The 18,579-nt window shown below is 39.6% G+C and overlaps 1 protein-coding gene across 1 annotated transcript in view; it reads left to right on the top strand.

Moving 5' to 3' along the window:
* The window catches only part of LOC110841632 (lachesin), a 56,530-nt gene that overhangs the window by 28,508 nt on the left and 9,443 nt on the right, over positions 1 to 18,579 (top strand). Inside the window, exons 2-11 of the mRNA XM_022087315.2 lie at positions 1,371 to 1,417; positions 1,531 to 1,544; positions 1,624 to 1,669; positions 6,618 to 6,643; positions 6,712 to 6,732; positions 6,807 to 6,900; positions 6,989 to 7,055; positions 11,547 to 11,622; positions 11,702 to 11,731; positions 11,813 to 11,868. Coding sequence (XP_021943007.2) covers positions 1,371 to 1,417; positions 1,531 to 1,544; positions 1,624 to 1,669; positions 6,618 to 6,643; positions 6,712 to 6,732; positions 6,807 to 6,900; positions 6,989 to 7,055; positions 11,547 to 11,622; positions 11,702 to 11,731; positions 11,813 to 11,868 — 477 coding nt within the window. The remainder of the gene's footprint in view (positions 1 to 1,370; positions 1,418 to 1,530; positions 1,545 to 1,623; positions 1,670 to 6,617; positions 6,644 to 6,711; positions 6,733 to 6,806; positions 6,901 to 6,988; positions 7,056 to 11,546; positions 11,623 to 11,701; positions 11,732 to 11,812; positions 11,869 to 18,579) is intronic.

Genomic DNA, 18,579 nt, shown 5'->3' with positions numbered 1-18,579 from the left:
AGAGTAATTGTCGAGTTAGTTTATCAGCGTGTTGGGGAAGTGCAAGGACACGTAGGCAGAGACAGGGGATAAATGAACGAGGAAGTGCAACAGATTTCTATCCTACTTATGTATTGGTCCAGTTGGCCTTTCTGGATTAAATAAATTGGAGGGGAAGAAATTAAGTAAAATCAATAACGAAAAGAACCAAAGAATAACTTTTTGAAATCAATCCACTTTTGAAACCTCAAATTTGTCATGATTCACATTTTGGATTCACACCCAAGGATTTTCTTATTACCGAACATAACAGAAAGGACCAAACATACAGAAATTGTCAACACAAAGCATTAATTTACCAACTTGGGGAGATCACGGATGTAATTTGTATAGGAATGTACTGCTGAGCACTGCTAGGACATCACCCTCAATTTTTCTCAGCCTGCTTCACACGTTTAATTCTCAAGAGCCCATCTGTTGCCGTCTCGAGGGTCGTCGTCGACTCAATCCAGTCAACCAGAGCGAGAGTGAGAAAGTGAAAGGGATCTCCAATGCTCCTCTATTTCCTGTCATATCTTCTCCATCGAGTACATCAAAATCTTCTACTTCAAAAACATGGGAAAATGTTTTTTTCGTGGTAATGTTTTCTAATAGTTGGTGGGCCAAAAATATGATTGCTACCAGCTCAGTAACAGTTGAGGAATGTGTGCTTTAATGCAAAAGAGGGAGAGTCTGTGGACGATAATTACGTGGTATTTGGGAGGAACTGGTGGACTGAAAATGGAACCTGAAACAGAAACTTTGGTGATGTGATTTGGAATGGGGTGAAAGAATGAGATACAGTCTGAGAAGCAGATGATGTATATCCGGATCCAATTGTAATTCCGCTTCCACGCTTCCCCTTTCCCCCTCGCACTTTGATATCGAGTAGTCGCAGCAAATCCAAGTATTGACTATGAATTTGTGCCACCATCACCGCTGCCGTTGAACTCTGGGTAGCACTTTTGTAGGTATTCGTGATGTATGAGATTCTCCCAAGCCCAACTCTTTTCAATAAAGAACCTTTGCCAATTACAGTCCGTCTTTTGGTTCACTTGCCTCTGCTTCATTAAAGTAAAACTAATTTCTATTTCTTTTAATCACACTTGACTGCTTTCGGTAATCTTATTTTATACCATCAAGACATTTAGGAATGTCAGCAGTAGCTAATTTCCTTCCACATCACCAGGTAGCAAAAGTTTGGAAGAGACGGAAATCACACTCCTAAGCCCCATGTACTGTATTAAGTTTAAACATCAGACATACAAAAAAATGATTCGCTGGATGCATTTATAAATATCTAAACTTGATAAACTCTGGATATTGAAATTACAAATTATTCTTTGTTGCAGCCATGAAGGAACTTCCAAAATTTGGAGAACCAATCCCCAACGTCACGGTAAGGTGTTACAGAATATGGATAAATATATGTGTCGCATGTATTAGTTTAGAGTTTGACTAAATGAATGTATTAACCGAACCTTAATGGGAAATTATATATTTATTTTTTAGGTTGCAGTGGGAAGGTGAGTTGAGAAACTTTTTGTCCGAACCTCCTTATGAAACATTTATTACTGTGCATAACATTTTTTTCCCCTTCAACAGGGATGCGTCACTACCATGCGTTGTAGAATCACTAGGTAATCACAAGGTAAGGTCAAAGTTTATTTGTTATATTCGAATGATTTGAGTGATTTTATAAAACATGAAAAGTACTTGCTTTCACGATAACTAGTTGAATTTCATCAATAATTAAATGTCCGCCCACGATCGTTCTTCCCTCTGCGAGTTGGGAACCAATTCTTTTTGAAGTGGCCCTGTAAAATGCCATGTAATTCTTGTCCCAAGGACATAAATGTCCCATTATGTTTGCACACATTTTATTCAAAGATAATTTGTGTTCTAAAGTGTCTCATGAGCTCAAGTGGGAGAAAATCACTCCAAAGGATGGAGAATTATTAAGGTTGAGTGCATGAAGGGGAAAGTTGCAAGGAATCCTCTAAACTGGTGAAAGATCTCTCTTTTCGCCACTTTTGTGCCAAAAGTGCCAGATTATTGCTCGATTAGACCTCCTAAGTGTCAAAAGAAGGGCGATGAAAAAAGTGGAGAATTTTCTCATCTTCAACCTCCATTCCATTTTACACCTCAACGATAATCTTTGATTTAGTGAGGGGATGCAAATAACACTCAAAATATTCAAACTTTCCTTCAGTCTCGGTACAAATTGAGTCCTCTATATTTCACGCAGTTCAACAATTTATTCTAACATATGGTCACACAATTTAGGCAGAAAATAAAATTTGTCCTCCTAAAACAAAACCTCCTCCCCTTTTGCAAAACTCTCCTCCTGGATATTTTGTCCCACCGCCATCCCATGTTTTGACATTTGTCTTCTCTCATGGGTGGAAAACTGTCGCAAAATTATTCATGCGTGTCTAATATTGATGTTCATGCATGCCATTATCCTCTTACACCTATCCACCCACCTAAAGAAAAATATTCGTCTCTATTTGTCTTCATCCTGTTCTAACACACACGGAAAAAATATCCCCAAGAAGATCCTTCGGCTGTAAGGAGTTGCAGGTGGAATGGAGTGAAGTTGAATCCCAAAAACTCAAAACTTGAAGATTTATGCCTTAAAGCGAGAGAACTATGAAATAATTCCAAACGGACCGAAAAACTGGGTATAAATCCTAAAGTCTACGTAAAGTCGGGTACACGGTGAGTGGATATTGAACAAGGAACATTATTCGATCACACCACTGTTGAGAGAGGTAGAAATAAGTGAGTAATAAAAGGATTCTATCGTACGTCGCTACTTATTTGTAGTAATCGACCGGGGGACATTATTTAAGTGCAACATAGGGTTTTTCCATAATTTTTAAAAAACTGGTGTTTTCATAATAATTATATTTTTTATAAGAATTGCTAAAATATTTGTTTTTACTACACTACTCATTGCCATAATTTCTTGGTAGTAATATCAGGACTAGGACTCAGAAGGGGGTACATATGTATTTTGTGGAATTGCCACCTTCTCAACCAAGACAATTAGCAGCGAAGCGATAGTTAATTGTGAAAAGTGCAGGGTATGCAGTTGGGGATGCGAATCCGTGAAAATGAAAGTCATCCAGGGCATAATTGACTTTCAAAGATGAGCTCCCACAACCTAGACTCTCACCAACTTTCCGTCCATGGTCAACTCCCAAGATGAGCTGGAAAGTGAAAGTGAAGGGAGATGATACCCCTGCTCTGAGAAACTTGGAGCCAGAATAAGTTTTCACTAGTTACCACTTCTTGGAATAGTAGTAGTTGCATTGCAGTAGTATAAGAGAGGAAGGGGCAATATATGAATCATTTCCCTTTGTTCCACTACTGCTAACTAACGTACCTACAAGCATCACATTTTCTCGTCCTTGGAGAAGGAAAGAAGTTGGTAAATCTCCCTTGGGGTCGTCAACTACATATACTGTTGACGATTGAGCTGATTTTCTGAAACCCCGTAGTCTCACGAAAGAAGAACTGAAGCTACAGAAATATATGTAATATTTACCTCCTAGATATATATGTGTACATACATAAGTTTTCTTGTATGTATACTAATTATTGCAGCCATTTAATTAAATTCCACACCATAGTATTTTTCCATGCTTTGAGATAACCTTGATAAACCATAATGGCGAATGGATTTTACCTTCTCGAAGTTGACGTTGACGCAATACTTTGGCATTTGGCATTGTTCTCCTCAGACTCTGGTTATTTAAACGCAGAGTCAAGTATTGAGTGCCACAAAGTAAGTGAGACTGACAGTTTTTACATTTGCTGAATGCAAGCGTAGTTTAGGTTAAGGACTAAACGTTCTTTATTGTTTTTCGGTTGTTCCTCGAGAATTCAATGGTGTGGATGTGATTTGAATAAAAATTTAATTTGATAAGGTTGGCCATGTTAAGACGTTGACGTTGAGGCACATGAACTTAATGGAATTTTTGGGTTTCAATTGATCTGTCAGAGGATCCAGATATATACGATTTTATATTTATTTTCCAATCGTCTTGCAAAATCATTTTCATCTGTAGTTGAAGGAAGAAAAAAATAATGCCATGTACGCATGTACTCATGCATGCTCATGTAGGAATAGTTTTACAACACGCCGACTTAACAGCACTTTTGAATAGGTGTTAAAAAATCCTTAGTTTTTTTTTCCTTTTGCGTATATTTTTACATGACCTTGATAGATACGATAAAAATAGAACATGTTCTGAACCGATATATGTAGATATATTACGATACGTACTTATTTACAGATTACGTAGAACAACAATGATGAGGTAACAAATTAAGCTACCGATCATGGTAAAATAAAAACGAGAAACCGATATTAGGAGTGGTTATTTGGTGGCTACGTTTTGGTGCGAGCTAATCTGTGTCGTAGCTGAACTGATTATTTACTTGGTGGCAATGGCAAAGTCGCTGCTCGTGCATGTCCTCAGAAAAGATGAGTGAAAAGGTTCAAGTGTGTCGGAATTGGAGGTGGTTAGACAGCCACCCTTCTCCTCATCTCATAATCATCTCATCTTGTTACAATATTATTATTGCTCACTCACTGACTAACTAACTCACGGCTCTCCCTTCTTCCGCTTTCTCCTCCTGGTTCATGCTCACGGAACGAATTATAACTTTCACCAAATCCTTCAAGTAAAATAATCTGACTCGGTTGCCTATTCATATTCATTCAAAGTTTACCCAGCAGCTCATGAAACTTGAAATAACGTCTGCTTCCTTCAGCAGGATACTTAATAATGGCGTGATAACAATAACAAGGGACACTCAATGACAAGTATAACTCTCCGAAGAATTGCCTGCCTTGGATGAGCACGAATGTTTATTGGACTGCTATGATCATGTTATAATTAAGCAAGGCCTGCTCAAAAATATCGGTTTATTTTGAAAATCCATACAATATTTTCAGTTTAATAGGCAATTAATTCAACATTCTCGTGCAACATGATGTATTTTTTCGTGACTCGTTTTATGTGTTAACATTTTTGGATGTTTTTTTTTAATTTTGAGGGGAGGGCTGTTTAATTTTGTCTTGCAGAAACTACCTTGTGTAATCTCAAGTCTGTCCGTGAAGGAGGATGCCCTCCTTCTACGCACAGGAAGAGCAGGATGATTGTACAATGCGGTTTTCGGTTGGTTGGAAATGAGGTTCAAGTTTGAATGGCATCGGATTGTTGGTTTGACATTGCTCTCTTCCTCTCATGCCTCTGCTGGTTTGTGGTTGTGGTTCTCTTTTCCCAGTTCATTTTGGTTGAATTATAATAAGTTGCTATTCTGGCGATAAGCACTTGTTTGCTTGATATTCATGAACATTGAGGACATTATGCTGAGAAAGGGCTAGTTTATAGGCCTCGCATGATATTGGTTTCTGGTGCGGTCGTGTGCACTTTAAGGAAGACAAGACCAAATCTTTTTCAGAACATGGAAAAGAAGAAAGGGGAGATAAGGCACGTTTTGGGTTTCCATTTCGAGAGTGAAACTCATGAAACTGAATAAAATGCATAAAACGGCTAAAATTGTCATCCATGTGCTTCACCAGCTTGGTTCGTTCGTTTGGTGTTGAAAACGGAAAAGGAAGCGAGCAAGAATGATAATGCATACGCGCGCGGGGCGAGGTTGGCGAGGGCCGGTCTTGCAACTTAACGTCGAATGAGTCACTATCTCCATAAACCACAACAAAATTCTAAGTAGTTGTGTGTGGAATTACGTTTTCAATTCTAAGCTTGGGCGATAATAATGTCGCCAACATGCAAAATGTTGTGTTGTGCTTGTTTGTATATGAAAATCATTTTTTCCAACTGGCAAACACAGATTTGTCCCAACTTATGTATATGTACGTACGAGTATGCATAGGTAATATGTACATCAGCATGTCTGTAGGTTTGTGACGTAGGGAGATTAGAATTTGGAAACTATTTGAAAATCAGAAGGGATCTTGATAAAACAATAATTTCATCTGAAAATGGGAACTGTCCATGTTGACTGATGGAAAATATGGTTGGTTTGAAATGGAGCGAGCAAGAGCCGGTTGGCTGGTTACTGGTGATTATGATCCGCTTTTGGGATTTATCATGAATCTCCAAGTCAGAGGAGCTTTACGTTTGAATGGCATTAATTAATGAATAGTATAGAATTTAATTTCGAGACATTCGAGATTTATCACGGCCAACTGGGACTTGTTCATCTCTCCATTTCTATCAATTTACAATCACCAACAGTCATATCCTGCCATGCGCCCCTTTCATGAATGCACATGTACATACGCACGTACGTAATATATGAGACCATGCATATCGTTTTTAATCGCTCCACGTGTGGACAAAGTTTCTACATATATCAGAATAATAAATTGATGTAATAGTAAGATCGAATTGCTATACATCATTTACGATTGTTATTATTACTCGTTTTCGTATAAAATGGAAACTCATAATATTTAATTCAAATGTAAAGAAGTATGTACTGTACAATCAAAGTAGCAGGTCTTTTTATGAAAATGGAGTATATCAATCAAATATATGTTTTATATTTCATTGCAGGTGGCATGGGTTCACATTGATAGAAGGTAAGAGATAAACACGTAAACAAACAAATTTGAGGAAATATCTTAATAAATTTCAAAATTTATTTCAGAATGATACTGACAATCCATAGGTAAGTCGTCCGTCCTAACAAAAAACTCCTCCAGAAATATATTCTTAACTAATTTTTGTGCAATTTTGTTCTAGACATATTGTCACCAAGATCCCAAGATTCAGTGTATCGTATGATTCACACAAAACATGGCTTCTAAACATAAATGCGGTGCAACAAGAAGATCGGGTAAAAAATCTCTGGTCCTTCATCTCTGAGATATGAACAGTATCTCAAAGCATGAGCTCTATTGCAACTCCAAGTTTTATTATTTTAGGGTTACTACATGTGTCAAATAAATTCTGAGCCAATGCAATCCCAAGTTGGGTATCTGCAAGTTGTTGGTAAGTTGAACCAATTTAATTACCTTTTCCTTGTGGTGTTAGTTATATCAGCGGTTAATTATCAGTGATTGAAATAAATGGAATGATGAGAAAGTGGGTAGATCGGAGAAAAGTTTGGTTGGGGATATTGTCGAGCAGGTTTAATTAGAGAGGTTTTAGGAGTAAATAGTGATTCCATGTTAAAAAGCCGTGTTGAGATATTTCCAATTTATGCTCAGTATTGAACAAGGAAACTCAATTGAGGTTAATTATTAAATGAGTTTAGGAATATATAGAACATTCTGTTCTTCTGTTTTTACACCGTTTTCCTATGAAACGACACCTGTTAAATGTAAAATGATGTATTTATGAAATTGTTTTATGTATTTTTGTAAATTGTTGAATATGCGTGTAAGATTGCCCCGTGACGTGGTGGTGGTTGCCATGGTGACGTCAGAGTGGGATTTTGAGTGCGCGTCGTTCTTTGTTATAAGTCGTAGTAAGTAAGTAGGTAGAAGAATTCTACACAGTCGAGTTTTAGTCGTTGTCAAAGTCAGACATTTTGGATTTTAGTCGTCGTGGTAGGAAATCAAGAGTAAGAATTGTTAATTCTTTGTAATTGATGTCCACGATTAATTTGTCAATAGTAAGTCACCAATCAACTCGTGTTAGTGCAGAGCTCTGAATTGTGTTGACAATTAGTAATTTGTTGGAAATAAAATCTAGTTTAAGTAGATAAAATAATCGTATATTCACTCAAGTCACTTTCTTTAATTCCAACGAGCAAAGCACAATTAAATATACGTAAAGACACTATACTCCGGGTAGGTGATAGCTTGGTTTTTACATTAGTGGTGACCTCGACGTGATTGCTCGTTGGGTCAGTTTTAGTTGAAAGTGGACTAGTTATAGTGGTCAGTGAGTTGTGACCTTTTGAGTGAATTAGTGTACGTGCAAAGACTGTTCCGTGGAAATCCTGGGCGATTGTTGCTGTCTGGACGAGGAGCAGATCGAATTGTTGTGCGTGCAAAAACTTTTCCGTGGAAATCCTGGGCGATTGTTGCTGTCTGGACGAGGAGCAGATTCAAAGGAGAGGATTCACATCAAGCCTTGCCTCATTGAGGACCCGACCCTGAGTATTCGGGGGCTGTTCAGGTGATACCTTTCTAGTTTTTATTGTTGCTGTGAAGTAGTCCGTGAGGAAGGAGTGACCGACCAGATTCACATCGGCGTGTCCGACCGAGAGGAACTTCAACTTTATTCGTCTATTAATCAATTACTGTCTTGCCTCGTTGAGGGCCCCATCCTGAGCGTTCGGGAGCCATAGAGATAACATCATGGATCGACTGAAGAAGGCGAGGGCTCCAGTTCGAGCTTCCATTACCAAGACGGTGGATGGTGTAGTTGCTGAGTTGGCGAAAGATCCAAAGGACTCGAGAGAACTTACCATCAAGTTAAGGAAGTTGGAATCCCTGCAGACGTCGATCAGAGAACATGATGAAAAAGTGCTTACCCAGATGTTGGATGACAATTGCACGGCGGAGTCTTATGGGGAGGAGAGTGCAGTGAATGAAGAATATTCAGATAGAATCAGAGTTTCTATCATGGATATTGAGAAGATTCTTAATGCAGAAATCCGTCCACCAAGTCCGAGTGCAAGTAGCAGCTATGTCACCGTGAATGGGGAGCGTATCAAAAAGGATAGAAGCTTCAAACTGCCCAAGATCGAGCTACAGAAATTCGATGGGAGTTGGAAGAATTGGTTGGGGTGGTGGGCGCAATACCGTCAGATTCACGAAGATGGAGAGTTACCAGTCAACGTGAAGTTTCAGTATTTGGTGCAAGCCATCGTCCCCGGATCAGAAGCAGAGAAAGTGATCAAGATTTATCCGCGCTCGGATCAGAATTATCCATTGGTGGTTGAGAAGCTGAAGTCCCGGTTTGGTGATGAGAAGATTTTACGCCAAATTTATATCAGACAATTGTTGGGCCTGGCTATCAATAGCGCCGCGGATTCAAGAGAAGATGCCGACGTGGAAGAGTTGCATGACCAGTTGGAAGGTCATTTGAAAAGTCTCGAGTCTTTGGGGAAAGTTAGTGATCCAAGTGAACTCATTTATCCATTAGTGGAATCCAGTCTGCCACAGCAAGTGTTACTCCGTTGGCAGAATAGTAACTTAAGGGTACGCGAGAAGAAATCGGATTCAACTTCTGCTACCAATTTAGAAAATTTGATGGAGTTTTTGCGGCTGGAGGCACAGAATGCCAAAGAAAGAAAATTTGTGCTGTCAACCTTCAGGCAAAGTCCAGTCAAGAATAGAGAGAAAGTAAACGTGTATGCAGAGAGTGAATGTGTAGATTTCCCCACTGCTGCCGGTCTCTATTCAAGTCATCAAGCTGAGCAGCGATGTGTCTTTTGTGGAAAGTCGAATCACAAAAGTCAGAATTGCTATAAGGCTCAGACATTACCTCTCGAGGAGAAGAAGATCCTGGTGAAGGAGAATCGGGGATGCTTCATCTGCCTGGGAAGAGGACATTATGCAAATGACTGTACCAAAGAGGTCAGTTGCCAAATATGTGGACGGAAACACTACTCTGTGATGTGTCCTGGTCAGGTCCGAGATGAGGAAGTGACGTCAATTAATGAAGATGAATCAAGTAGTTCGGTGGAAGAAACCACCACAAACTTCAGTCAGGGATGCAAAAGTAAAGTTGTCCTGATGAAGACGCTTCGTGTCTGGGCGGGGAAAAAGTGGGCGGAGCAAATGGAGCCAAGAAAGAAGTCCGGCTACTTTTCGACGAGGGAAGTCAGAGGTCATACATCAGGACGAAAACTGCCCAGGAATTGAAATGTCAAGTAGTGGACAAGTTGACTCTTCAGAATAGCTTATTCGGTGGACATGTGACTAGCACCGAAGAAAAGAATTGTTACCGGGTCACTACCAGCGGTATCGATAGGAAGGATTGCGCGAGGATGAATCTCCAGTTAGTCAACGAGGACTTTATTTGTGGAGCATGCCCAGCAATCCCACCTGGCCCTTGGTGTAAAGAGTTGGCTCGGAAGAAGATCCACACGACAGACACTTCAGCGTCCGAAGTCGACATATTGATAGGAAGTGATCTGTGGGGAAGTTTGATGACCGGAAGAATGGTCAAACTTGGATGTGGATTGATCGCCGTGGAATCCGTGTTTGGATGGACTATCAGCGGAGTGGTTCCAGGTGTCAACAATAGCAAGTTGAATTACGCTGGTGTCGTAATTAGTTCAATTGGAAGCAAGAGCTCTGTAGAGAAGAAAACTCAAGAAGAGCAACAACGAGTCGAGAAGACTACTCAAGATAAACGTGTAAAGGTCGACGAGTTGAGACGGTGTGAGCGAAGTGTTGTGGGGGTTCCCAGAATCGGCCAGCCTGCCATGAGGGGGTGCGGATTGGGAAACGGCAACAGCTTCACTCCAAAGAAGTCAAGATTACTCTCGACAACAAAGGTACTTGGTCAAATTAGTGACAAGTACACGAATAAGTCGTCGTGTGGGAAGATGGAAGCTTGTAACCCCATCGGATTCAGTCGTCCAGCCTCTATTAAGCCGAAGATGAAGGTGCAGAAAGTGGTGGAGAAGAATGCCGAATGGTGGGAGCGACCGACCCCTAGGATTTCAAGATGTCAAGAGAAGAAGCAAGTCCAGAAGGAGCCGGAAGTTGGTGGTAAGGATCAAGATAGGATCTCCAAGAAACCAGTGCGGTATCCGAAGTGGAATTTATAATTTATTTGTGTAATTTAATTTGAATTTGATAATTGCATAATTTGTTTTTAGAATAGTTCTTTTGTTCTCACAAAAGAAGGTGGGAGTATGTTAAATGTAAAATGATGTATTTATGAAATTGTTTTATGTATTTTTGTAAATTGTTGAATATGCGTGTAAGATTGCCCCGTGACGTGGTGGTGGTTGCCATGGTGACGTCAGAGTGGGATTTTGAGTGCGCGTCGTTCTTTGTTATAAGTCGTAGTAAGTAAGTAGGTAGAAGAATTCTACACAGTCGAGTTTTAGTCGTTGTCAAAGTCAGACATTTTGGATTTTAGTCGTCGTGGTAGGAAATCAAGAGTAAGAATTGTTAATTCTTTGTAATTGATGTCCACGATTAATTTGTCAATAGTAAGTCACCAATCAACTCGTGTTAGTGCAGAGCTCTGAATTGTGTTGACAATTAGTAATTTGTTGGAAATAAAATCTAGTTTAAGTAGATAAAATAATCGTATATTCACTCAAGTCACTTTCTTTAATTCCAACGAGCAAAGCACAATTAAATATACGTAAAGACACTATACTCCGGGTAGGTGATAGCTTGGTTTTTACAACACCTATAATATCTTGATAAGGAAAAGCCCTTGAGAAGACAGCAAGTGGGCAGGGTTACATGAGCGACTGCACAAAGTGAGCCATCCTGATCCTCACGATGGTTGACGGCGTGAAAAAGTTGATGTACTGTGAGTAATTCTGCTTTCTTGTCGCAGTTCCTCCGAACATCTTGGATGATGACAGCTCAGACTCCCATGTGGCTGTGAGAGAGCATCAAAACATAACGTTAAGGTAATCACCATTGCAGAGTGGTGCAAAAAATTATTCTCCATTGTCCTTCGTTATCATTATTATTTTGATGATTTTAAAGCTGCAAGGCCGAGGGATTTCCAGAGCCGAGGTATGGAAAACAGAGCTACATATGTGATTGTATTATCTTTGTATGACACGAACGAGGAAGAAAAATATTTCGGTATTTCAGGATCACTTGGAAGCGTGAAGATGGAGCAGCCTTTGCGGTCGACAGGAGGAAAAAAGGTAAGTCATCAAGCGAGTCATGTCCACTCAATATCAAACGAAATCTTTCGTAAAAACCACGATGTTACAGCGAGACTACGGCACTCAATTGCCAATTGACATCCACTACACTTTTCTTCCACTGTTTGACATTTGTACCCATCACATAGCCCACCCATTCAGAGACGACTTTTAGCCTTACCGTTGCAGGAAGGAGACATAATTATTTCGTTGAATGACACATTTCCACGAGAAAAAATATTTGCAACTTTGTAAACTAGAAAGTCGAACGTACGTACTATGTAGTCAGTGGGATTCGAGTGTTGATTCGTATCAAGGATTCATGTAACTATAAGAAATGTGCAAAACTCGAGCGGAGAAAGTTTTTTCAAGAAAAGTGAAAGTTGTATAAAAACATCTCGAGTATGTAGCATTACTTGACATCAAAGTAATACGTATTATTTTAAAAGCGTTAATGCCAAAAAATAAATAGCTTATTGTGTTTCACAAGATGGATTATTTATGGGAGAGCGAATAGCACTCCACAGATGGCAACATAATAATGCTTGTAAAAGTAAATCATCACATCACCCAACACGCTCGGGCAGGTTGTGGTTTGTGTGGAGAGAAAGTAAACGGACTGAGAAAGTCAACAAATAACTTGAGGACTTTCTGCACAAACTTGTGAACAGGATGTAGCTCTAATCTGCGGCCGCTGCTGCTGCTGCTGTCGAGCTGGAAATCTAGACGACTGGTTTCATCCATCCATTCATTCACGATGGAAGAACATCTGTACAGTTCCATCAATATACAGCCAACCAAACCATTATCATTACTTCTCCCAGAATCCCATCGTTGGTCTCGGCTTAACGTAACCGAGATCTAATACAAATCCACCCAAAGCAAACAATGATGAACTGTAGCTGAGCTGTAAAGCAAAGTTGAGTCGCTTACTTGATTACTTACTAACTTACTTACAACCCAAAATGTGTAAGTACAATGATATCGCCATCAAAATCAACATCAACGGTGAACCGATCCATAATATAATGATAAACTCAAACGGATGAGTGAACTGGTGGACCGAAATCCTTGCGAATTATTTCTACACTCTTTAATCTCGATTTCCCTTCTCAAGTCTAACCAAGACATCAAAACGTCCAACTCCCATGATAACACGTTGCGATCGTCGTCTATCTAAAGCCTATGCTTCAACTTATGGCAGCCGCACTTTGCTTTCTCTTTTTTTCTTTTTCACTTACATAAGAATCAAACTTTTTTGGGTCTTGTGATTTTAGCAGTTTTTTGATTTTCTTATTTCTAGTTTCGTTTTCATTTTTCAAACCTTGTTTTGTTTTGATTTCTCAGATTTATGTTTTCTTGAAATTGTTTTTTTTGTAATTGTAAACTTTAGATTTTTGTGGATTCTGAACATTTTTCTGCCAAATTCCAAGTTATACCTTTTAATCATCTCGTGAATCTTTGTAATTCCATTGCAAATACGTTGTACGTTGCGCAATACATAATTGTCAACTCTGCTACGATTTAAGAGCAGAGGTTCTCTGCTTGGAGGGCCCGTGTTTAGTCACGGCAGAGAAAGTTAATTTGTTTCATGGGAATACATTATAAGTGGCATTCGCCAGGGACACAGCCAGAGAGATCCTGCTTGCCACTACTTTTGCATGCCTACTCTATTCTATGTATAATTTTACTATATGACTGGTTCCAATTTTACTTAAGATAGACAATTTTGTTCAACTCATGTACAAATAATGTGGGTATTGTCATACATACTTACATACATACATACATACATACTTACTTATTGGATAATTGGATATGTATATTGTTCAAAATATAGAGCTGATTAACTTTAGTAAAAATGACCCAATATGATACCCAAGACCAGTGTGATATGTAAGCTATTGTGGCTGTTGCTCTTCTAAAATACACGATTTTACGGAAGTTAGGGAAACAGTAGTGCCTGGAAAATTGTGTGATCCGAAAACTATAGCAAAATGCAATTTCCTGAATGTCGAATAAATTACAGCTTTTGAAATAAAGTGGGGGTGCAATTGAGTGACATTGGTATAATCTTTCTCATCTTGTCACCAATAAAATATGAATGATGTGCAATTATCGCATTTTCAGTAAGTATACATTCAGATTAAAAAGTGAAAGTTTTTCAGTTTTATGATAAAAAACAAAGATTTTAGTCGAGGATATGGAACAGGGTCATGTGTGTTTGTGAAATGGTATTAGAGTGAGCTGGCTGATTTATCATTTGAATCTCCAGGAAATAGAGAGAGGAAAACATAAGCATAGTACATAAACCATTGGTCTAGGAACATCCCATTCCATCGGCTTAGAGGAAGCAAGTAAAGTCTTGTCAATTTTATTTTCACTCACATACAAACACTCCCAAGCAGCATTTCCATTGTCTACTACCTGCGTTTGTCTCCATATTCCAGCCAGAGTCGCATAATAGTCAGCATACACTTGTGTCTGGCAGGGGATGGTGGGTTGTGGGAAGGATTAGTTTATAGTTTATAGGATTTTCGGTGGGTTTAAACATGAAAATCAACAAATTCATCGTTCACTGCACTGCTTTCACCCGCTGTAAATGAGGCAACGGCTGTGCTGCGTTAACGAAACCATTCGTATAAATTGATACACACACCAAATCCGCCCCATGCATCAGTTCATGGAGTCCAGCTCTCTGCACGGGTGGTAGCAGTGGCAATGAAGATCATTGGTTTTGGTGATGGACTGACAACAGATAACTCGGGTGACAGTATGCACAAACCATTAACTCAAAGTGGTGACTCATTTCGATCCTCTCTTAATAAAATAGCCATCCATCTCTAACAAGCCGTGTCGCAGTCGCCTTTCCCAAAAATCCCACATCACAGTCTATTCCATTATTATTATCCCCCTGATTTATGAGCATACGTCACTTTTGAAATGAGTTGGGACTCGTTGGGAGCAGCAGCACATCTGAATGTGTAAATAAGTGTGTGCATGCATATATATTTTTATGTAAATACATTTGTATGTACAAGTGGAAAATTTAAATGGGTAGCAAAATTTTTCACATTTCTTTATCTTTGTGACAAGAACACACATAAGTGGGTAATAATATTTATCACAATTTGCTCAAAAGTAGAAAAAGGATATACGGACATAGGCACCACTGAGCATATACGACCCGACAGGGTGAATGTGATCCAATCTTGCTCGAGATGTCTGGGGAAAATGACTCGTTTTTAAACAACGCTTAAACCAAACAAAGCGTGACACGAGGCTCATTTATTCTGAGCACATGGAATCCACGATGTTAAGTAAAATGCTCATGTTCTAAGTCATGTGGAATGTAAAGTACAGCACCCCGAACAAAACAAAGAGCGGCCGAGAGGATCTAGAATCTGCGAGAATGGATGTGTTCTCCTCTATCATTCTGCTCCGTTCTCATTGTTCTACTCGGCCCAATCCACTACCTTTGCTTGCTTCGTTTGGTTTATTCGATGGGATTGCAACAGGAAAATTGGGATTGTGCTTACGTAACGTACGTAGAACAAGAATTGCGAGACAATCATCCTCTCTCCCCCAGCCTAGAATGGGGGCAGAATTTGAGGGGGAGGTTCGTCCAACGAGTCTTAAATTCCCGAGCATCTTGCTCGCAGAAAACTTTCTCTTTGGTTGTGGGTGGGAGGCCGACTGGGGGTGTGGATGGGGGATAGCACCCACCCTGGGTGATTGTGAAAAAACTCTTACAAAAATACAACCCCGCTCCACAATGCTATCCCCCCCAAAATTCATCATATAGCACTTTTGCTTCACCTACGGAAAAACCTACCAGTTGAGGAGACGTCAGCCACTCCCACAGGAGTGTTGCCCAGGCCAGAGGGTCGTGGACCTCTCTCCTCATGCTGGCCCATATATTTTTTGTAGTTTAGTGTCTGTTCAGACTGACTAGATATTAAATTGCTCTTGATAATGAAAAAAATAATCTGTATAAAAAATATAAATGATTTGTTCGTAATATTGACTGACTAGAACTGTAGGACTAGACCCAGCCTGGGGAGGCCGACTGGGTAAAGGGGCCCTTTGAAAGGGGGTAGTAGTACCTCCCCTCCCACCCTTAGGTTTGACTAGAATATATGAATAGATCATCAAAAAACTTTCTCCCTGCCCCTAGGCTACTACTACCCCCATGACTAGAACCCATTCTTCTTCAAATTACTCCTGGGTAGAGTAATCGGCCTGTTTTGGCAGAAACCACTTTCTCCTCAACTTTCTCCACTCGCATCCTCCGATCCATCCAACTATTGTCATAAAGCACGATTTGATAACCCAGTTATCACTCTGGGGGACTAGTTCCGAATGTCTTATTGAGTATTTTTAAGATGTTTTGCGGTGGTCAAGTGTTGTTTGTATTGGGACTTGTCACGTGTGTGGTAATTGCAAGGATGACAATCATATTGCACATTTGCGGAGCCCATATTGTGTTTTTTGGAGTTGGTATGCTTCTCCCAATCTCGCTTATCGTCCGTGGAATATTGGCATGGAGTGCATGTATATTTACCGTCAAGGGATTTTTTGACACATTTTGCAACGTGATTCTCAAAGTCCTTCATAACAACAGTATGAAATTTGCAATTTGCACATTGCATTCTACGTTTTGCAAGACGTGACTTGCCTGTGCAAATTAGCTTGTGGGCGTTTAAATCGCTATTTTGGGTAGCTCTGAACCCACACTTGCATAAGAATGGCTTTTCACCTGTATGTGTTCGAATGTGAATAACTAAGACTTTTGGAGATCGACAGTTTTTCTGACAATAAGGGCATATATGCTCCTTCGGCCCTCGACCAATAACGGGAGAAACACACGAAATTGGGGTCAGATTTGGTACTGGTGGATATTCATCTGTCGATAACCTATTTGAGCATTTAATTGAGACATGATCCGATAAATGAAGCATCTCATACACAGGTCTTGCTGTTTGATTATAAATTTGCATGGGATAAGAAATGACCACATAATCAAGGCAAGAAGTGATGTGATATTCTTCATCACTTGGATGTGGAGCATGTCTTGTCCAAAGAATGTCGGACTCGTCATCTTCTGTCCATAAAAGTTCTGAAATATTTAAATATCCATGATTATTAAACATCTCTGCATATTGGCTATATAATTTGGAATTGTTGTCCGGTGGTTTATTTTTCCTCTGCTTTCGCATGTTCCAATCACCCAAAAGAACGACTTTTCTATCTTTTAGAATTTCACACAAATAACTAATGGTGGCCAACCAATCTTGTCGTTCTTGTGCTCTCTCTGGTCTGGAAGTATTATTTGCAGGCAAATACAAATTGATGAAGATAATTGGTTCATCACTTAATTCACATTCAACCTCCACCATCATTATTCTTTCTCTATTGGCTGGTGCAATTTGTGGATAAGTTTGAGACATATCAATCAGTGTGACACTCACATCTTTATAAAAAAGGCCAAGTCCATAATTCCAAAATCCGGATCCCTTTCTTCTTTCATATGCAGGATGGAATAAGCATTCGTATTCAGTCAATTCATGAATATCTCGAATTGATTGTTCTTGGAGCAGATCTAATTTTGTTTCTTGAATAAAAATTAAGTTGCTCCCTTCCCAATGTGGCATCATAGACTTAATTTTGACCTCTGTCAAACCGTCAACGTTCCATGACTCATACCATAATTGAGGACTTTCGTCATTGTCATCTGCATCCACATTCAACGCATTCGTAGGTTGTGAGAGTCCGCTTTCACTTTCCTTATCATCTTTTCTCTGCTTCTTACTTTCTTTCTCCTTTTCCTCCCTCAACCATCTCTTTCCCCTTTCCTTAACTACTTTCTTCTCTCCATTCGCATCCATTTTCTATTGTTTTGTTTGACCAAGCGAGGTTCGTTATGTCAACTTCTTGGCCAATTAAAATTTTAAGAATAATCTAGAGCTTGTTAAAAAATGAGAGAATAGCACGGGATTCCTCCTTCTCTCTGGAGGGACTGTCCGCCTTTCCCAATATCTGACCGTTCCAGTCTCTCGGCGTTTAGGCTGTGGACGACGTGCCCACCGAGCCACTTAGCACTCCTCGACGTCATTGGGAGGTTTTGGCCACCAAATGATAACATCTGGCTTGGGAAAGCCCCGTTCATGGAAAGATGGTGACGAACCCACCCTTCACAAACTCGTTTAGTTTAGAGTCATTTCGGACAATGACTAGAGAATCTTTGGTGAAAGTATAGTTTAGAGTCATTTCGGACAATGACTAGAGAATCTTTGGTGAAAGTATAGTTTAGAGTCATTTCGGACAATGACTAGAGAATCTTTGGTGAAAGTATAGTTTAGAGTCATTTCGGACAATGACTAGAGAATCTTTGGTGAAAGTATAGTTTAGAGTCATTTCGGACAATGACTAGAGAATCTTTGGTGAAAGTATAGTTTAGAGTCATTTCGGACAATGACTAGAGTCTTTGGTGAAAGTATAGTTTTATGCCATTTTGAGAAGAAGGGAAAAAAGCAATTTATCTGCTCAAACATGCTCACATCTAAAAACAGATATGGAACCAGAGGAATTTTAACGGGTGGATACTTGGACTTTATTATTCAGCGCTTATCTAAACGCTATAGCACGGTGAAAGTTGGACGATATGCTAAGCATCTCATCGTTCAGGCAATAATCATACATTGGATTGGA

Source organism: Folsomia candida, unplaced genomic scaffold (assembly GCF_002217175.1).
Source record: "Folsomia candida strain VU population unplaced genomic scaffold, ASM221717v1 Fcan01_Sc001, whole genome shotgun sequence".
NCBI lineage: Eukaryota > Metazoa > Arthropoda > Collembola > Entomobryomorpha > Isotomidae > Folsomia > Folsomia candida.
The sequence above is the reverse complement of the archived record's forward strand: the minus strand, read 5'-3'. Positions and strand labels throughout refer to the sequence as shown.